The sequence below is a fragment of the Periophthalmus magnuspinnatus genome, chromosome 14, assembly GCF_009829125.3.
Source record: "Periophthalmus magnuspinnatus isolate fPerMag1 chromosome 14, fPerMag1.2.pri, whole genome shotgun sequence".
NCBI classification, from domain to species: domain Eukaryota; kingdom Metazoa; phylum Chordata; class Actinopteri; order Gobiiformes; family Gobiidae; genus Periophthalmus; species Periophthalmus magnuspinnatus.
In genome coordinates this window covers 21,738,306-21,760,819 of record NC_047139.1, presented here as the reverse complement: position 1 = coordinate 21,760,819, position 22,514 = coordinate 21,738,306, and the positions used below count along the sequence as shown (strand labels likewise).

The following is a 22,514-nucleotide window of genomic DNA, read 5'->3' as shown; positions in this document are numbered from 1 at the left end:
GATGACGCAGGCTCTCTCTTCTCTTTTTTGAATCCACTGCCCCCAAACAGCAACCCCATCTTTTCCCCCTCTTTTCACTTGCTCTATCTGCTTCCTTTTTAATTTATTTATTTTTTGTGCACACTCTCTTCTCCCTCTCTCCATTTCCTACTCCTGGCTGTCCCCCTCCCTTCTTCCTTCCTTCCCTCCCTCCCTCCCTCCCTCCCTCCCTCCCTCCCTCTCTTCTTGCCTCCCTCCCTCTCTCTCTCTCTCAGCCTCTCTGCTCCGGCACTGCAGTGCTGATTGTGATTGCACACACACACGTACACACACACGGTGTAGCTGAGAGGCAAGGACTGCAGCAGCATGCACCAAGCACCGCTGAGCTGTTCGGGGACACGGGGAAGGGGAGTTGAGGAGAGCAAATAGTGTACCATCTCCCAGCATCCCGCGCTGCATCTTTGGAACATGGGAACAATGCATTTGAGGAGAGGATAGCTTATGTTATCCGGCCTTCACTGCACTGCCTCTGCATCCTGGGCGCCCTGCTCCTCCCACTCCAACTCTTCCTCCTCCTCCTGTCTACGGCATCATTAGACTGGACTACAGATTGACCTGGGCTGGCTAGTACTGGACGGTCCTGATCGCCCTGGCTCGAACATTCTTCGTGGCTATGCTACATTGCCACCGTTCCTAATGGATGGATTGTAATTGACATTTGGTGCTAGAAGATAACCCACAACCCACTGGGCATCTTGGATTCTAGTGTCATTCTTTAGCGGTGTTGTCATTGGTGCATTTCCTCTATTTGGCTGCTTGTTTTTTGCCTTCTCCCAGACTGGCTAGCAGGCACTGCAGCATCAGGACCGCAAGACCCATGAAGCGGTAGGGCATGAGGACCCAGGGGCGACTCAGTGGAAGGGCTTGAGTTCTTCCATTGCTACCACTGCTGTTGAGGTGCTTATCTTGATTTTTTCTCCCAGAAAAAGGGTCTCTGGTGGGGGTGAGGGTGGGTGGTGACAGCACAGGTACCCAGGCCCCTACTGAGAGGAGCTGGTGGGCCTAGCGTAGCAGAGGCAGGCAGGACGTCCTGTGGGAAAGGGGGGGAGAGCATTGGGCTCCTGATGGTGGCTATTTTTGTCTCCCCTAGCTGAGTGAGTGGGACAGCAGGAGCAGGAGAAGATGCTTATGGCCCGAGACACGGCGCGGGATGAGGCCCAGAAGCTGCACAGGAAGTGGCTGAAGCACCAGGCCTTCATGGCAGAGCTGGCCCGCAACAAGGAATGGCTGGCCAAGATAGAACAGGTGAGTATAGGTGAGAGGGGGAGAGGGGGACTGGACAGTGGGAGAGGAGGGAGTCACAGAGGAACACAGCAGGTGAGTGTGGTGTGAAAGTTGTCATCCCTCTGTTTTCATTTCATCACTTTGCTTGGGGACATCCTGAATTACACAGTCAAGGTTACTGCTGAGGTGGTTGTGTTGTTTTCAGTCACAGATGATGTGAACCATGTGGTATCAAGGTTTTTCTGTCCCATTTCCTCATATTTGAGAAACACCTATGTGGCCTATTGCTACTAGCCGTGCTTGTATCTTTGCCTTGATGCTCATGCTGTTGGTATTCTGACACACGTTTCTCCCAGGATACCCATAATGCTTTGCTGGTTTGATAGAGCATACAGCATTTGTCACAGATGTGGTACTTTTGAGGTATGCACATGGTGTTTTTCTGGTTTCAGTGAGATAAATAGTTGCCAATATAACATACTACCCTTTAGCCATAGAGGAACATCTTAAGCTCATACTTTATACTGGGGTCGGATGACTCTAACAAAATACATTTGTCTCTAATCAATTGTATTCCCCAAGGGCTGATTTAAGCAATTTAATAAACTCTCCTTGTTGCCAATGATTTCTTGTGGGAGTATTAAGGCAGTTCACAATAGGTACATTGTCATGTCATAATTTATACATAATATTAACATTTCATAGCATATACCTCTATATAGAAAACATAGCATTGGATTGAATTGAATGGGATTTGATTGTTGCAGTCACACTATTACTACTATTTGAAAAGTGATGATGAAATCTACTTTCCGGAATATCATGGTCAGGTTTGAAGGTACAGTCTTAATCTTACTTACCAATATCAAATGATTCTGCGTTTATATATTTTGGTAACTGTGTTCAAATATTTACTAGCCAGTGTTACTATTATATTGCTTTATATAGACTAGGCTAGACTAGACAGGCTAGTAAATCACAAAGTAGAACTATTATGATGGGCCTCTCATTTGAATGTAGGCAGCTAGTCAGATATTTCACAGGTTATAATTATGATCATTTCTACTGTGTATGTGATATTATTGTGGAGTTTGACTGTCTCAACATAGAGTGTTAGTGTATTATCCAACATGGCCAAAAAATGTAAGTAGTATATATAAAGGATACACAGTGGGATGCACTGAGTCACATTTGATTGTCTTAAATTTAATTACAAGAACAGTTTGATGCTCTGTTAGGTCTGCTATTTTGATATTGTTTTGATTCTTCTTCATGGTTCTGGCTGGAATATTTTGATGGGCACTTTTATTTGATTTTAAGCTGTGATTAAGATAAGATGGTGTCACCTACAAGGCACTAAGTGTACATTTGTTGGGTAGTGTTGTCAAATTGCTTTCTCTTCTGTACCAGTTTGTACAAATACTTAAAGATGGTATTGTAATGTGTACATGGTGTGCTTGTTGTGAGGAGATAAGACAATAACGATTCTTAGATTCTTGGTTACATTTATTTACATGTGAAGTCTTGACAGTTTAGAATGCAGTACTACGGACATAACATTAATCCAAGCACTATAAAACTCATCGATACACTAGGCCACTAACATTTGTAGTCGCGGATAATGCAGCTAGCTTACGTACATGTGTAAAACAGGGAGAGAAGGAGATCGGCCAAGAATAACATCTCAGCTTGAAATGAAAATGAACTGAAACAGGATCCTGCTTCTTTTCTGAATGATCAGCGCATTTGTATAACCTCCTGCCTAATACAAGATGAAAAAACAAAGGCACTGACACTGGGAGCTGAAGATGGCTGCTCGCGGTAGCTCGGCCTGTGTGCTGACTGGCAGGATTTTCCTTAAGTTCTTGTGTGTAGCTCAATGCAGCTTTTCAGGGCCCTGGTATGTCTGTAGCCATAAAACTAGCAGCTCTGTGTGGTTGTGATTAATAGCTCAATATATGATGGATAGAACAGTATTTTTTTCAATAATTATTGTGTGTACCTCTTCGTCTGCATTTTTTCATATTTTTTGTAGTGTTATGTCTATCTGATAACATTTGAGCTGTAGTGGACACATTATAGATGCTAGAACTAACTACTGAAGTGTTTAACTCTGCTATTTATTTATGGTTGGCCACATTTTCACAGTATGGTTGACTTTGACAAGGTATTTTGCTATTTTAGGGTTATAGCGGCAGTGGTATAAAGTCATTTCAATATTGTTATTTATTGTTGTATTTTTTGTAGTAATATATCGTACCTCAAAAGGTGTTATGGTGACAGGTCTACGGTTACCAGAGCGACGGGGGGCACATGACACTGCGTCCCAGAACTCGGCGTCCTTTTGGAAGGGTTCCCACTCTCCAGCCCCTTCCCTCGATAATCTCAGGCCTTACTCAGCACATGAAGCTCCTCACGCGTCTCGCTGTTCTGTACTCTGTGCTGGTCTGGGCGTGTTAGAGGAGCTGTCCTTGTGCCAAGCCTTACACAGGCTCAGGGGTCAGGCCTTTGTAAACAAACACATTAGACTAGAACACACTATAATTCCCCAAATGCACAGATTAGCGGATGTATTTACAAGAAGATGCTGGAAGATTAGCCTGTAAAATTTGGTTAATATTTATTGAAGTACGAAAGGAAGGAGGAGATAAAATACCTTATAAAATTTGGGATTGTGTTGTCACATCTCAAAGAATTTTCATTTAGCCTCATCTTAAACCAATGGAGATTTTAAGACATTTAGCATTCATTCAAATGTATTCTGACACTACAGTGGGATGAATGTATTTCTCAGTTTATCAGGTTGTTCCATGATTTTTTGTAAAAAATCGTATTATGTTTTTGCCAATTAATCTGGACTTTTGACTTTTTGACATTCATTTGATGTGTTGAAGTTTGAGAATTTGATGATGTTATAATTTCAGATGGAGAGCAGGGGCCTATATAAATATCTATGGGAGTTATACATGAGATATACACATTTAAGATGCACATTCTGAAGCTGTTGTGAAAAATAATTTATATTTTGTTAATTTTATGCTGACAGAAAAGACGTCGAACTTTGTACCTGTTTTTGCTTTATGTTGATAGGCTCACTTATTAGAGAGATATTAACCATAAACCAGTGCAACGAATTTGCAATCTGACAAATACTAGCACAGAACTCAGACGGGTCTCCAGATCAGTTTTAAGATAAGATATAGAGATTCTAGTGTGTTATGTTATGTAATTGCTATGTTTAGAACCCTGTAATTGGGGCGACAGTGGCTCAGTGGTTGGTCAGAGTGTTGGTCCCCCAACCCGAAGGTCGGAGGATCGAGTCCCGCTCGGACCAAGTCCCGCTCGGACCAAGTCCCGCTCGGACCAAGTCCCGCTCGGACCAAGTCCCGCTCGGACCAAGTCCCGCTCGGACCAAGTTCTGTCGTTGTGTATCACCAAGTGTGGAAATGAATGAATAATGACTATAGTGTAGCACTTTGAGAGGCTTTGAAAAGCGCATTACAAGTGTAAGCCATTAATTACTTTTGATACATGTACCTAAAATTTAACTTCAAGGTAATGTTTTTATAGTGCCCAATATGAAGCCATTTTTAAAATAACTAACACAGATTAAGTCCATAGATTTGCACAATGCAGTTCCAGGGGATTCACACTATTTTATATTAGTAGAGTATATTAGGAGAATACATATTATTATTAATAATGAATATATGCATGTTATGAGAATGCATTTGTCAGTTTCAGATGGCTCATTTCCATCAGTTGTTCTAGACAGGCTGTAAAATATAACTCCAACGTGTAACTTCAGCATCACATGCACTCAAATTGAAGTATGTAGAAGGGCAGAGTGGACACAAGTACAGTACAGAACAGTGATATTACAAATACCCCAAATATTTAATTGTGAAAGCTAATTCATTCATTCATGTAACTTTGGACTCTCAAGAGTTCAAAAATATGGTCGATGGTGAATATCAATCAGGAATTACAGACTATACTCTATAGTAGGTTCAGATTAGTAAATTCTTTGTCTATTTATCATCAGTCTTTCCATTTTGCACTGAATGATGCTTTAATGTAAAAATTAAAACAAGCAATTTGAAAGAATATATGAATGTCAATAGTACTTGGTTAATCAATAATCATTTTTATTCAGGTGGCAATATACAAAACAAAATGGAGTAATGTCAGTTGAATTTATACTCCAAAAAACTAAACTAACTATAAAGTGTTTTTCTATCTGGCTGCTCATATCAAATGGCCACACATTACATGAATGGAACTGTATATGTAATGACGGTATTAATGATGTTTATAACTGTTAAACCCTTCTGTTTCTTCTCACATTCTTGTAACACTAAAATCTGATATCCTGGAATCCCTTGTAGAATATAAAACATACTTCACCCCCATTTCCCAGTCTAGTCACAGTAACGCAGCTGGTTGTGAGCCAGGGCATCTGGCTTAAGTATCTACTAAATCACTGTGGGTTTAATAACTGCCTGGCTTTGGGGAGATCTAATCACAATGCATAACGGCAAATATAAAAGTTTTGTGTTTCCTTAAATTAAGAATGTTGGTTACAGAAAGCTGGAATCTACACCAGTCTATTACATAACATAACACAACTACTGACTGTACCATAGTTTTTTTTTTATTTATACTTGCAGAAATATGAAAATTGAAAGTTGAAAACTGATATGATCCTTTTAAAGATCTCAAATATTGCTTGCTATAACAGATATTACTTTCAAATGTTCTGGCATTGTTTATGGTGTGAATACAATCTAAAATGATCCTTTTGTCCTAATTATGTTCTTATAATACTGATATTTGATTATAACTGTCCCTGCAGAATAGAATTAAACCTGCAATGCAAACTGTATGTAATCATTTTCTTGCCTAGGCAGTAGAAAGCATGTTACCGTAGTGGGTTTCTGCAGATTGTGCGTAGTGCAGTGCTACTTTCTAGTGTACTGTGTGAACACATTTTGTTTGTGTCAGTACTATAAAGCCAGGCAGTCAATCCCTCCCACTATTTCACTATGCTGCATCAGCATTACCGGCCTGCAGATTTTGGGAACACAAAGCAGCCATTACAGCAGAATTCATACATGGTTATATGATAAAAATACACTGCACATTTTGCCAGCCAACATTACCAGGAACCATGACTTACACAAGCCCCTCTGATCTCTCCATTGCCTCTCTTTTGAATGTTTGAATCCATCCCCTCTTCCTCTCTCTCCCCCTCTTTGCACCCCCTCTCTGGTTTCTTCTTAGGCCATTCTGTGTGTCAGTAAAGCCAAGCAGGAGAGAGAGAGAGGCCTGCTTTCTGCTGGCTCTGCATTATGGGAGGGAGAGTGAGGCTGAGAGAAGATAGGAGCAGAGGGATGGGAGAGTGAGCACTAGCAGCAGTTAAGCAGCAGGCCTGTGCCAAGAGCAGAAATGCAGCACTGCATTATGAAAGCCATAGGATATACACAGGGTCCCACTCTGTCAAGATGAGGAAGAGGAGCAGGGTTTACAAGACAAACTTTGAATCATCTCATGTTATATGTGAACTAGGGTTGTCAAAAGTATATAAAAACAGATACTAATCAATACTAAAACAAGATACCCAAGATACTCATTTGAGCAGGTATCAATACTAAAACAGTAATATTCACAGGACAGAAATGAACCTTTCCTCAATAGGTTTAGAATGATCTTGAGCTGTATCTGTATATAACACACATAGACTTGCTTAATCCCATGGACCACTATGGAACCTACCTGGACAACTGAGGGATTACACAGATATAAGGCCACATGGTAATATAAAAGAATGTATTACGATTTAATGTTGAAAATGACATTCTGGGTCTATGTCTGTTTAAGACATAGACACAAAAAAAACAAGTATTTTTATCATTGTAGTATCAGAAATGGTATTGAGTATTGAATCTATTCCTTGGTAACGAAAATCAAATTTTTAGTATTGTTACAACACCAATGTGAAGAGGTGTAGGTACTATATTATCCCCCAAGGGAAATTTGCATTTGACCCGTCTTTCAATGCTGCTTGGGCAAAATGTCAAGAGCACTGGGCACCACAGTGCGGCGTCTAGAGACATATCTCCAAATCTTGAGTTTGGTTCAGTCAGGACTACCTTGGCTGGAGGATTTTCCTATTGTGCATTTTGGGAATATTGAATCCATCTTCTATTATCATTTGCCGAAAATGTGAACTTTGTGCGCTAGTGCTATAATAACCTCAAACCTTTATATTGATAGAAGGCTCCATATATCAGATACTATACTGATATGTAAACGGTGATATTTGACATAAGGCAGTGGATTGCTGCCTGGCAAATCACCCCATGCCCTCTGTTGTGTCTCAAGCCTGGTCAAACGTGATCGTGCAATCAGATTTGTTTATTTCAATGACACATGTGAAACGAAGAAGCTCATTGGTCACCTATGATTTACAAATAAAATCTAATTTATCTCACCTCAGATCAGAGTTTAGTGCTTTGCTCATTGATTCAGCAGAAATTCACCATGTTTTTCAGCCTCCTGTGATATTTTTTTCTTTTCTTTTTTCTGATACGGATGGACCATGTGTGTCTCCAACAGGCTAATCCATCTGTCAGTCATGTCCATTTAAAAATGGGGAGATTCACCTGTGACTAGACTCACATCTTTGTAAAGTAGAAGTGTGGCAAATCCCAGTGGTTTATTATTAATATGACACAATATGGTGCTATTCCAGGAAGGACTTCTCTGTGTTTTTTATGTTTACTCAAAGTACCTTCTCAACCACATGTCTCTGTTTGGGAGTTTGAAGTGAGTTTGTTGTTTTTGCAGCTCCAGCCTTTCTGTCAAATGATTATAGTTTAAATAAAGCCATGTGCTCAGTTACCATCAGGAGGAATGGGAAGTGCCCAAATATGGTCATTGACTCAAAGGTAACAGAATACTTTGATATGAGCTGCTTGTGATGACCTCTTACACAAAGACTACTACTGAAGAGGAGATGTAGAGAAGGGAGAGAGGGCAGAAGACCTGGCTGAAGGACAGAACATGGCTCTATTAGAGTCACTATGTGTGATTTTAGGTCAGCCCCGGGCCATGCTCTGCTTGTACACCTGTCCCGTACTCAGAACAAGGCATTCACACAAAAATGTCTCGTCCCATGTTATTTTTGGATGCACACTGTAAAAATAAATTTTCTTTTGCACAAAAAGTGACACAATATGGTCATGCACAGTATTTCTGAAGGATGCCTGTTTCATTTAAATCATGTATTTCATTCAGGTCATAGGTTTCTTGTATTGAGTATTATATTTTAACCAATAAGAACTGCCCCTCCAAGCAAGGGCTGGCATTAAATTGTGCACAAATGAGCAATCACAAGTCACTCGAGCGGGAAATAACAGTCCAATGCACACTCAGAGGAGTTAGATAAAGCAGGTGGTCCTCACTAACACTAACACTCACATGGAGGTGATGTGTATGCAGGAGGGCCAGGAGTTGATCCAGGAGAAGCCTGAGCTGCGCTCTGTGGTGCAGCAGAAGCTGGAGGAGATCAGAGAGTGCTGGTCTGATCTGGAGAACACCACAAAGGCCAAAGCTCGGCAGCTGTTTGAGAACAACAAACCTGAGCCAGCCGTCAAGAGCTACTCAGACCTGGACAGTCAGCTCTCCCACCTGGAGCAGCAGCCTCCTCAGCTGGAGCAGGCCCACCACCTGCCCACCTTCAACCAGCAGCTGCAGAAGTTCCAGGTGAGGCCTCATGAGTCCAGGGAAACCTTAAGATGTTAATACAGAACATCATGATTATCTAACAAGTCAACTTTTTCACTATATCAGTGATCAATATGTAAAAATATGTAGTTTCAAACTTTTAACATTTCCATAAAGAAACGTTTTTTCCTTTTACAGTATCTCAGCCACATCTAAATGTCTCTAAGCTGATTAAAAACAACAGTGAAATATGTTGACCTTTTGCAGTGCAGTAATTGACATAAAGCAATTAAAGGAACCTTTATTTTCTTTGTCAGCAGCTCTTATATGACCTTGTCCTTGTCTACTCCTGTGACACAGGCAATGGAGTCTCAGATTGGGGACTTTTATAAAGACGTGGGGGACCTGGGGGCTTTACAGGGCATGTGCCTCCCTCAGAGAGGCCTGATGTCAGCTGAACAGGAGGGAGCAGAGCCTCTCCAGCCCGGGATGGTCGAGACGCGCATTGTCCGCCTCATCGAACCCCTGAAGGAGCGCCGCCGCATCCTGCTGGCCTCAAAGGAGATGCATCAAGTCGCACAGGACCTAGAAGATGAGATAGTGGGTGTTTTTCTACAGTTTACACAGTTTACTGTATATTTTTATTACTGTGTAATCATTTATCAGTACTTACCCAGTATCTTCTGTCCTCAGCCCATGCTGTCCTAACATGAGTGAAATGATTTTAGCATGACTTGTTTGTTTGATAGCTGTGGATTCAAGAGAGGCTTCCTTTGGCATCATCTAAAGATTTTGGAAACAACCTGCAGAGTGTCCAGCAGCTTGTAAAGAAACACCAGGTATATGAGCTCCTAACAGCTGTTGCCTCCTCTCATAACTCTGAACTGTGTCTCATCTGTCGTCTGTGCTCCTCAGACCCTCCAGAGGGAGCTCACGGGGCGGCGTGCACGGGTTGAGGAGGTGCTAGACCGTGCGGGCATCATTGCCTCGCTCCGGACCCCGGAGGTAGAGTTTGTGCGTGAGGGGGCGGGGCATGTGCGGCAGCTGTGGGAGGTGCTGCAGCTGGAGACAGAGAGGAGGGCTGTGCTCCTGGATGCTACCCTCCAGGCTCAGCAGTATTACACTGAGGCTGCCAAAGTGGAGTCCTGGCTCTCTGAGCAGAAACTGCAACTGGCCAATGAGGAGAAGGGCACGGTAAACACTAATACACTGTACTCCTTATGTAGACTAAATACAGATTTGACAAAATCTCTATTTTTACAGGATGAAGCCAGCACGCTGCAGCTGTTGAAGGCTCATCTGGCTCTGGAGCAGACAGTGGAGACATATGCAGAGACAGTGGGCATGCTCTCCCAGCAGTGCCAGTGCCTCTTGGGGCTGGGACATCCTGACAGGTCAGCCATAGAGTTACATGTGTACGTATCCATTGATAAGGGAAAGATAACTCTCTTTCTTTTCAAACAGTGAGCAGATCACCAAACAACAGTCCCACATAGACCGCCTGTACGTGTCTCTAAAGGACATGGTAGAACACAGGAAGACCAGGCTGGAGCAGCAGTACTGGCTCTATCAGCTCAATAAGGAAGTGGAGGAGCTGGAGAAGTGGATCACAGAACGGGAGACGGTCGCCAGCTCTACAGATCTTGGCAATGATCTAGAAGAAGTCACAGTAAGTACGATATGAGTGTTTAGTGGACGTAATAATTCTAAAAACAATAACAGGAAACAATTTGGAAAGAGATCAATTTTATCTGAAGTTATAATAATAATAATAATAATAATAATAATAATGGCTTACACTTGTAATGCGTTTTTTCAAAGCCTCTCAAAGCGCTACACTATAGTCATTATTCATTTCCACACTTGGTGATGGTATGATATGGTATAGATCAACTGCTCTGTGGTATAAGGAACTGTTGTTTCTAGCCTTTATGGACTACCCATTGTCTTGATTTAATAAATGATATCTTACTATATATTTTTTTCAAGCTCTGTAATTGTACTGTAGTGTTTGAATAAGTGTGTGTTTGTGAGTGTTAATACAGGGGACTGTAATGAACTCATGCCCAGACCAAATAAGCAATTCATAACATTATAATCAAAAAGTGTATTCACTTTTTTATCTAATATACCTAGAATGGAGTTATACATAAAATGGAAAAAAATCCATTCTCCATTAGTTTTTATGTGCGAATTTATTGTATGTTTTTTGCAGGTCCTTCAGGAGAAATTTACCAAATTTGCCACAGAAACCAACAGTATCGGGCAGCAGCGGTTGGAGCAGGTGAACAAAATGGTGAATGAGATGATTGACTGTGGACACTCGGACGCAGCCACCATTGCTGAATGGAAGGACGGTCTAAATGAGTCCTGGGCCGACCTCCTGGAGTTGATGGAGACCCGCAGACAGATGCTCGCTGCCTCACACCAACTACACAAGTTCTTCACCGACTGCAAAGAGGTACCAACAAACTCAGTGTTTTCAAATACAGACTCAGAATACACAGTCCTCCTGTACTTTATGAAGAAATTTGTCTGGTCACTGTTTGTATCTATCCAAGTAGGTTAATCCACTTCACACACAATCACACCTATGGTCCTTCAATATCAAAACAAATATAGCTCTCTCTCTCTCTCTCTCTCTCTCTCTCTCTCTCTCTCTCTCTCTCTATATATATATATATATATATATATATATATATATATATATATATATAGATAGATAGATCACAGTGGACTGAAGAACATTGCGGATTTCTGCAGAATTTATGAGCGAATGAATGAGCACCAACCTCTGTTAATTTATAGTGAGAGAAGTTTGTTTTTGTTCACAATGTTGGGCTCATTCGTTTCACATGTGTCACTGAAATAAACTGATTCAATTCAATTCAATTCAATTCATTTATTTTTGTAACGCCCAAAATCACAACAACAGTTGTCTCGAAGGGCGTTCATGTTTTGGTTGATGGGGGAAACCGGAGTACCCGGAGGAAACCCATCCAGACACGGGGAGAAACATGAAAAACTCCACACAGAAAGGCCTGGTGACCCGGGGATCGAACCAACCTTCTTGCTGTGAGACATGAGTGATGGCACTCAGTCACCGTGCCGCCAAGACACAAAAAACAAAACAACAGGAAGAATCAGACACAACAAGAAAAATCAGACACAACAGGAAAAATCAGACACAACAGGAAAAATCAGACAACATAAGAAATCGGCCAGGAGACCAGACGAGGAGGAGGAGAGCCGGGCGAGGAGGAGGAGAGCCAGGCAAGGAGGAGGTCCAACTGTCATCGGGGCATCTGAAAGAGATACACTCCACAGGGGGAGTGGGACAGGGGACAACATGTGAATAGCATTGCTGATGAGAAAATAGGGCAAAGTAGAGGATAGTGCTCAGGTTGCCATACTTCCCCCAGCTAGTTACTCCTACTGCAGCTTATCTTATCCCGGGTTTTAATAACCCTAACTCCCTCACTAAGTAACCTGGTCATACGCTATACCGAAGAGGAAGGTTTTAATAAATCTGATTGGACGGTACTGTCTGAATCTGGCTTGAGGCATGACGGAGGGAGTGGACAGGACAAATATATCAAACCAGGCAACCTATAATGTTAATGAAAACAAAGTATAAAACATATATATATATATATATATATATATATATATATATATATATATATATATATATAGATAGATAGATAGATAGATAGATAGATAGATAGATAGATAGATAGATAGATAGATAGATAGATAGATAGATAGATAGATAGATAGATAGATAGATATAGATAGATAGATGTGTGTGTGTGTGTTTGTGTGTGTGTGTGATGACGCTGCTGCTGTCATATGTTGTAGATTTTGGCTCAGATCATGGGGAAGATGAAGCAGCTGCCAGAGGTGAGGGCGTGCCAAGCCAATATCACCAACCCAGCCACCCTGCAGAGACTCATGCACTCTTTTGAGCACGCCCTTCAACTCTTAGTTGCACAGGTATGCTACAGTAGAACATGGTTTGGATAAGTCCTTATAATAATAACAACTAGATTTTTAATCGCCTGATAAAGCATGAGCAAAGAGTTCATTCATAATGGACAAATAGTTTATTAAACATAATTCCGGCTTAGTAAGTACTAACTGATACCCAACGCCTAACTCTTAACCCTAACGTCCTACCCCCTAACTTTATTTATTTTGCACTTATGTAACATAACAATAAAAAGGACACAGTATATAAAAAGAAGGTGCAGGAGGCAAAAAAAACTAAAAGGGCTTATATTAAAGCCTCCAGCTTATTAATTCATACAGTTAAACATTTTAGCATTACATTGGATAAACAATTACATTTACGCATCTTACAAAAATGGCATTAAATTCAAACGTGGATTAAAATTCAAAGAAACATCAAAAATTATCAAACAATACCATTAACATTAACATTACTTATTACCCTGAAATATCAAACAACAATAACAAAAACAATGTTTCAAGCATACAATATCATTGTATCACATTAGTATATTGCATTACCAATTTCTTGTTCAGGTTGTTTTTAGATTAGGGGGGTAAAATTTGACTTAGGGGAGTACTGTACCATTGTCTTCTCTGTTAATGTAAAACACTGCTTTGGTCCATCTAAATAATAATTCATTCAATTTATATACGTGATCTTTTGGATACAAAAACACTTTACAGTGTGTTATAGCTACAAATAAATAACTGTGAGTGTCTTCTCTCAAACCTCTGTGTCTCTGGTGTTTAGGTGAGACAGATGCAGGAGAACGCAGCCCAGCTCCGGACTATCTACGCCGGGGAGAAGGCGGAGGCCATCATGGTCAAAGAGCAGCAGATTATGGAAGCCTGGAGAGAACTGCTGAGCTCATGTGAGGCCAGTCGGGTCCAGGTCACCTCCGTCACAGATAAAGTCCAGTTCTTCTCTCTGGTCCGGGAGCACCTCATGTGGATGGAGGGCGTCATGGGACAGATCATGTGGGATGAGCCCAGGTATAGCAGAGTGAATTAAATATATGCAGTTGTAAAATTCAAGTCAATTTTAGATTACATTCAACTTAAATGTCATTACATTTAAGTACAGTTTAGTATGTAACCAGAAGTGCAATGAAGCAAGTACTAGATCAAATTTTACTCATAATAAGAATATTATGTAACAGTTTATAGTATAATAGTACTACCTCATTTGCACATAGCATTTTATTTTTGTATAGCCCAAACTCACACCAGCAGTTGCCTTGTGTGGCTTAACAAAACTGTTTATTCAACCAACAGAAAGTGAGGAACTCAAACAGTGAAAGAGTCTTTTTGAGTCAATTGTAAGACAAGCAGATGAAGAGTACACTACACAGTGCACTTTAATTTATTTAAATATCGGCCCATATGGGAGATTTTTCATCGGTTTTATGTGTAAAAAAATCCTGCTAAACTGTCCCAGTCTATGTACACTCAATTTAACGTAATACATATTTAAACCAATTTCGTTTTCTTTTCCTTTGATCCAAGGCAAAAATAGTTCACATTTTGAACAAATAAATAGTAAATATAATTTTAAATGTCTAATATGCATATTGACCACACATCAACTAAATGGTGACATTTTTATTTAGCACTTTTTCACCTTCAAGACACTCAAAGCACTTTACATCAAGAAACTTAAGTATCTTGCCCAAGGACACAAAGGTAGCATTCATCTGTGGGAGTAGGAATCAACCTGTGGGTCAGTGGATCTGACCACTCAACCAGTGATGTTTATGTTGAGAACAGGATTCGAACAGCCAACCTTTGGATTAGTAGATGAACGGTCTAGCAACTGAGCTATTCGCCTTGCCTCATTATCACATGTTGGGGACAGAACTAAAACAACATATATCTTTTTGTGAAACTTGGGTGAATGTCTACTGTGTGCTGAAAGATGGGAATTTGAGTGTGACCTCCGTGCAGTCTTTTTAAACACCTGAACAACATGAAAAACCTTTAGGATCCATATATAATTTGAAATACATTTTTGTTCTTCTATTGTTTGTAAATACTTTGAGCTTTGATTGGTATGATCTGTGTATACTTTCAAAGAGATCAAATATCTTTGGAGCTAATGATGAGACAACACCAGGAACAAAAAGCCAAAATAGAAAACCGTACCAAGACCATACAGCAGTGTGCAGATCTGGGCAAAATCCTTATCGCTGCAGGCAATCCAGCATCTGAGGAGGTTAGTCTGTTAACATTAACATTACTAAGATAAGGAAGAATGTTATGTTTTATGTAAATGGGTTTAGTTATAATAGAAAGCTACTATATTAACCATACTTTCACTACAGATAAAGGAGAAGCTGGACAGTCTTCTGGCAAAACAAAATGCTCTGAATGAGAAGTGGGAAAAACACCAAGAAAGATTGCTATGCAGTAAGTAGCCTCTGTATGTTGTGCATTACTGAAATCTCATGTTAAAGAGTAGTACATGATAAGATTTGAGCTGTAGAAGGTATTATTAGCTGAAATTACACAAACTAATTACTTTTAACAAACAGTTAAAAGTTTTAACAACTTTATACAGTTTTAACAAATCCAAAATATTTAACATATTATACATTTAGAATACTGTATTACTTTGTAAATAATTCTGCTTTATGGTTTGGTTTCAATATTATCATTTATCCATCTGTCTATATTGACTTCAACAATATATCTCACTTCAAAATTTGTTATTGTTATCGTTATCAATATTTATCTTTTTCTTTGTACTGGTGTTATTTTTCTGTACGATTTGAGCTGTTTGAGAGTTGAATATATAACTTCTATTACTATGATTATAGGCAAGGCAAGGAAAGTTTATTTGTATAGCACAATTTGTACACAAAGTAATTCAAAGCGCTTTACAGAATAAGAAAGATATTGAATTCACAATACAAACATATATAAATATAATAATAATATAGATTACTTAAGTGTTTCAGTCTGCTGTTTATTTATTTGAGCACATGTTTTTAAATTATATTGTACATTTCAAATATTTTTTTGCTTTAGTGTTATTGTGTGAGTGGCATGAATTCGTTTCAATATTACCCTTTATCGTCTATACTTTTTTCAGCAGTAAATCGCACTTAAAAATGTGTTATAGCGACAGGCCTAGTAGTAGACGCTGCAAAGCACACAAAGCTGTAACATGTTGCTGTTGTGTCCATACAGAGCAGGAGCACTTCCAGTTTGCGCAGGAGACAGTGAAGGCGGAGGCATGGCTAAAGGCCAAAGAGCCACTGATCACATCCCGGGAGGAGGAGGGGGGGCAGGCCCAAGCCCAGACAGATGAGGTGGAGCAGCTCATCCTCCGTCATGAAGCCTTCCGCAAGGCTGCTGTAACCTGGAAAGAGCGCTTCAGCTCCCTCCGCCAGCTTTCTGCAGTAAGCTTGACTGGGATAAATGTTTAATCAGTTTGTGTTGGAGTCAAACTTTAATGGCTTTAAAAGAAAAAAGGGACCCAGGAAATTGCTTAGTAGGCGCGCTTTAGCATGCCATGACTTCACTACAGCTGTTTTGTCTTCTGCATGTGCTGCATTCACATTGGACCTATTGTTTATACATGATCATTACTTCCATAATAATATAATCATTTTAAGATCCATCCACTGGTGTACACATTGAAACATTGACTTCCCATTTCAAAATATATAATTCCAACATGTGATTAATTGTTTTTGTTCAGGCTGAAAAGAAAAAGGAAGAGGAGAAGAAGATGCCCCTGTCCAGCCGTAGAATGTTCCCCTTGTCCTGCCTGACTCCTGGTGCTTCCTGTTCTTCTACCTCTCCTTTCCTGAGGCAGACGATACAGGCACACATTGAGCCCAAACCTTTACAGAGCGCTCTGGAGCTGGGAGCCACCCCTGCATCCCAGAGACTGTCCGCAGCCCTGAGTGGCTACAATCCAGTCCTGAATGGATCTGGCTTCCATTCAATCGACCAGCAGGGAAGCACCAAGATCAGCAGCTCCTCGTATCTGGGAATGAACCACCTCACTCCTGCCCCCGGGGTGGACACGGGTCTGTCTGCACTGGTCTCTCAGAGTGTAGCCACTGATGCGTCGTCTTATCTTGGAGCAAACCATCAAACGGGGGCCATCGGGGAGACCTCTGGATACTTTGGACTGACCGCTGTTGGTGGGTCTAGTCACGCCATCCAGAACCATTTAAGCAGTGGTAGGCTGGGCAGCTCGGGAAATCTGGCCCAGCCTCCAGGAGGTGGAGGACTGTCCAGTCCAGGCTTCCTCTCTCAGCCACAGAGCATGGGCAGTTCTGGATATCTGGCACAAACACAAAACATAGGAGGTTCTGGATACGTGGCTCAACAGCCCAATTTAGGGAGTTCGGGATTCTTGGCACAACAGTCTCATTTAGGGAGTTCTGGATTCTTAGCACAGAATTATCAGGGCAGTGGGAGCTTGGGCAGCTCAGGCTTTCTGGCACAAAATCACTACAGCAGTGGCAGTTTGGGCAGTTCAGGTTACCTGGCCCAGAGCGGGGGCATCATGGACCCTAAAATGGCCTACGCCTGGCAGCACCTGAAGGCTGATTTCATGCAGCCCCGAATTAACCACATACACAAGGCAGTGAACCCACTCCTGGAGGCCAGTCGGATCCAGCGTGAGCAGTATGGAGACATCCCTATGGCCGACATGGGCCCAGAGTCTGGGCTGGAGTTGTTACATGGCCGTCTTCAGAGGGACCCCCGCGGCAGCCGGTCAGACCCCCAGATGGACCATCTGCGGCGGGAGAGAGAGTACAAGCTGGGCCGTCAGACCTCCAGTGAGCAGGAGATCCAAGCCAGGCTTAACGAACTGCCCATGATAGTGCGACAGGAGCGCTACCGCAGACGATTAGAGAGGCAGTCATCCAGTGAACAAGAGGGGAGCGGCAAGCAGCGGATACCCAGGCAAGACTCCAGCGACCTCGAGGGATCGGGGAAGGAGGGGTCCGATAGGCGCTCAGGGTAAGGTCAACCTCACTGCAACATTTATCTCCAAGGTTTTCTGGACAGAACTGTGCAGCTCTTATGATTTTAAAAATGAATAAAAATGATACACGTGACTTGTGTGTTGTCTCTACAGAGAGAAGAGATCCACCATGGCAGAGATCGTGGAGCAGGTTCAGGAGCGAGAAGCTGCACATGTAAATATATATAATATCCTCACCATACGAACAGGAAGTGTCATTTTGTCCTTGTACATCATGTCCCTTTGTTCTTCAGGCACGAGGGGAGCCTTACCGGCCTCCCAGCAGCCTTTCTGCTCCTGTCACCAGGTTTGACGGACGTCCAAGAGCCAGAGACCGGCCTAAACCCAGGAGAAGGCCCCGCCCAAAAGAACCAGAGGAGCCAAGGCGGTCCCGCTCTGCTCCAGCCACTGGTGCACCCACTACACCTCAGCCCCCCTCTCACACTGCCCAAAATGAAGGCTTCCTCTACCGCAAGAAAGCCACCACCGCTGAGCTGGAGGCTACACAGAGAAGCCCCAACAGGTACTTAAGGATTAATACGTTAATTAATTTAAGCCAGTTTGGAGGTTCATTTTGTCTAAAACAAAAATAGTTAATGCATGTATGAATAGCAAATAACACTGACATTGACCATACTGAACCTAAGTCAAATTTAATCACAATTTTTTTTTTTTCATCTGAACTAAAAGAACATTATTTTTATTTTTAGTAAGACCTGGGTGAATGTCTACTGTGTGCTGAAAGATGGGAAGTTGAACTTCTACAAAGATGCAAGAAATCACAATACAACTTACAATGGAGAGCCATCTGTGGACATGTGCAACTGCACCTTTGACCCGTCCATGGGATACAAGAAGAAGAAGAACGTCTTCATTGTGCAGTAAGAGCTAGTTATTTAAGAATATAGTCTAGTATTTGAAATATTGTGTATGTGAAATCATTACATGACCTAAATGTGGTTATTGTTTTGTTATTTTTGTACCAGAGTGAACGATGGAAATAACTTCATTTTCCATGCGAAAGATGAGGTGAGTGATCATTCTAATGGAAAAAATAAATGGAATAAGAGGCTGTGGTGGGGCTTGTTTCAGCTTTTTGGTTGTGGTTTAGATATGAATGAGAACAGGTGTGTTGGGAGAGGTTGTAGTCCAAAGTACAATAAAAGAAACAGGTTTAGATATAAACGTATTTATTTATGATGTGTGTTCATAAAACATTTGAAGTGTAACTAATAACAGACAAATAGATACATTATAAATAACTTTGTCATATTTAGTCATAATTTAGCATTTGCTGTAATTGTGTAGCATAATTTAAACATCTATTCATTGTGTTTGTGCAGGAGGACCTAAAAGCCTGGACATCTAACATCACCGCCGCTATAACAGAGCATGAGTCCATGGCTAAGTGGGACCAGCCTGGTACTTCTGGCCTAGAGGCAGATCGCTCGGAGCGAAAGGAGAAATCGGAGGGTGATGCTGACGCCCGCTCTGAGCGCTCAGAACTGGTGGAGGGAGAGGAGCGCTCTGAGAAGGAGAGGTCAGAGAAAGGAGACGGCTCGGAGAAGCTAGATACATCAGAAATTGCAGATAAATTTGAGGGTGGGGCTGGGGGCTCCAGCACCTCTGGAAAGAGCAAATGAGGAGTCCGTGTGACTTCACTGACTAAAGGTGTAGAGCATCGGGTGGATTCACAGAAGGATGTTGAGATGGACGGGGAGCATGCGCAGCTAGGTTTTCAGAGCCTCAGTGACTCTGGAACACACTGAGGCCATTGGACTGACTCAACTGTGACAGACTGATCTCAGCCCCTCCCCTTCACCAAGGCAATACAGGAGCGCCACCTGCTGGTAGAGAGGAGGTGGGCCGAGACACACAGTCAGACTCCAACATTTGTTCCAGGAATTAGTCACTGTCACGTCTCATTGTTGATAGTTTAATCTCTTGGATTCACAGCATTTTTCTGTATGTATCTTTGACTGAAAATGTAATGCTCTGTCTATCTAGACAACTTGAGAAGTGGTGAATGACATTTCACAATATTTAAAAAAAAAACGTTTTTTGAAGCAATATACTTTTTTATTTATTCTCTTTGTTAAGAGTGAGAAAATGGGAAGGAAACAAGAACTACTTGCAAATGTAAACTGATTCGTCACACCCACGCAAGCAGTGGGGCACCTTAAACACAGACCTGTGTAAAGTAAACATGTAATCCCATTGCACCACTAGCTTTGAGTGATGTTAATATAACGGAATGCTGGTGTAACTCTCTGAGCTCATCATGTCAGTAAATAGTCATGGCCACTATTCACTTTCAGTTCTATTACTATCATCAAGATCTTTATAGTTCTTATTTTCCTAATGTCAGGTGAAGAGTCTCCATCAAATTCAAATTCAATACATGAGGTGTGAAGTGACAATGTTCAAAGTAACAGTACGCTTACGTAACACAAAGCCTTTGTACACATGATGAAAACCCAAGCATTGCATGAAATAGTTTATTAGTGCTCCCGTTTAACTTGCTTTTTTTTTACGTTATTGAAACCATTTGGGCAGAACAGAGCTTGAACTGCAATAATTGAATGTGAGGCGGAGAGTGTGTTGCGCTGTTTGCAGTCACTGGTAAGAAGAGTGGGATGTATGGTCAGACCAGAGAAAAATCTTTGATCTGTGACTTCTCGGCCAAAGTGGCCGCCTTATTGTTTGTAATGTCAACTTTTATTCACAGAATGTAAAGAGTTCAGCTGTGAAACCTTGAACCGCGGCTGATGCAGTGGTGCCGAAAATGTTAAAACACTAAACAACATAGAATGGACCACTCTGTGTTTGAATCCAAACATTCAGCAGATCGACAAACTCTCCATGAAAGACTAGTTTAAGTGTCATAAATTGTATATACTTATCTTTGTATTTATACCAATAAATCCTGTGCTCTAATAAAACAATACTCTGAAATGAAATGGATACAATTTAACATTTGTATTAATCTACAAAACTCAAAAGAAACAATCACTCTAATCTAATGTTTATCACATAAAATATGCAAATTAGGATTATGAAATTATACAGTGTATATAAGTACACAATTATTACATTGTATGAAACATTTTACCAGGAAGACCAGCAGGCCATACTGTACTGTAGGTATGCTTGTTCTATTTTTATATGTCTATATGTAATAACATCAGGTCTGTCCAATCCAGGAGTTTCCCTGTAGCCCCAATAAGATCTCTATTAGTCAGTGTGTGTCTGTGACAACATAGATGTATGTTACAATAGTACATGTCCTCCTATACAAAGAAACATAACCAAATGTTTTGAGGACTTCTGAGTCTAGACAACTGTCTGCACAGGTGAAACAGCATTTTTATTTGGCGTAAAAATTATCTAATTTCTGCAAAATGGTGCCATTCTTTTAAAAGACAGAATTCCAGCTGAGAACGTGGCAAACCTCTTCTGATTGTAATGTCTTTTGTGTTCAGTTTTCCAAGTGAATGATCAGTCTCATACTTGTTTACAGTCTTCCTCTCTTAAAACACCAAAAGTACTTTGTGGACGTGAGAGTGCAATGGATGCTGCAGTGTTGAACTCACTGTCATGAAGAGTGTTCTGATTCTGCCTGCATTAATGCTGTCTTATTTCAAATCTAAATAAGCTATGTTTTAATGGAAATGTTTTACTTTATTGCATTCATTTTTAACATAAGTGCCATGTTGTGCAGTCTGCAAAAGTCTGAACGTTTGGGAGAGAGAGCTGCAGGTTTATTGACAGTGGGACTAATTTGAGTAAACCAATCAATACATTTGTCACTGCAATACATCTTTTTACCATAAGAGCTTAAGTATTTTCATGTGGCTGTGATTGTTCCTACTCATTGCTCATGGCAGATATTTAGCCTGCACCACTGTGTGTGTTTGAACTGTTTGCTTCTCATCACTTTTTCTGAGACACACAGGGCAATTTCAACTATGTTATAATGAACATAGTTATAACCAACGTAAATAAGAAGAGTAAACCGTGACCGAAGAAAAAATATTGTGAAACCTTTGTTTCCTTCATTGATTATCTTACAGTGTGTATGTCTTTGTTACTTTACAACTTGCTGCTATGACATTAATAAACCTCCAAACTTGCTAATGCAAACTTGATGTCAAGTTAATGGTGGCACATTTACCTATGGCACTTTTGCACACGTAACTCTTAATTTGAAACCCGCCCTTGGTGCAAATAAGACTGATTAGTTGTAGTAGTCACAGTGCTTTAGTCCAAGGTTCAGGACATCTGAGCTATGTGTCAAGGATTGGGTGGTACTGGAGGTATTCAGGACTTCTGTTTGTTTATCCGAGACTAAAGATTAAAATCTTATATGCAATAATATTATTATTATTATTTTTTTTAATAGATAGTTATGATCAGCATAAAATCCTTAATACTGTTGTTGTTGGGTTTTTTTCGTTTTTTGTTTTTTGTTTTTTTTTAATTATTATTATTTAGTTTAAAACCATACCATTACAGTGCGTCC

The 22,514-nt window shown here is 40.9% G+C and overlaps 1 protein-coding gene across 1 annotated transcript; it reads left to right on the top strand.

Moving 5' to 3' along the window:
• The first annotated feature begins 355 nt into the window (after nt 1-355).
• LOC117381855 (spectrin beta chain, non-erythrocytic 4-like) lies at nt 356-22,103 on the top strand. Its single transcript, XM_033978891.2, has 20 exons — nt 356-936; nt 1,130-1,284; nt 8,767-9,030; nt 9,352-9,591; nt 9,741-9,830; nt 9,907-10,185; nt 10,255-10,385; nt 10,456-10,660; nt 11,207-11,452; nt 12,853-12,987; nt 13,757-13,998; nt 15,079-15,217; nt 15,327-15,411; nt 16,195-16,406; nt 16,709-17,988; nt 18,107-18,167; nt 18,247-18,515; nt 18,703-18,873; nt 18,979-19,021; nt 19,336-22,103. The coding sequence occupies exons 2-20, from the start codon at nt 1,162-1,164 to the stop codon at nt 19,633-19,635; spliced, it is 4,515 nt and encodes a 1,504-aa protein (XP_033834782.1). The 5' UTR covers nt 356-936; nt 1,130-1,161; the 3' UTR covers nt 19,636-22,103.
• Nucleotides 22,104-22,514: the final 411 nt, after the last annotated feature.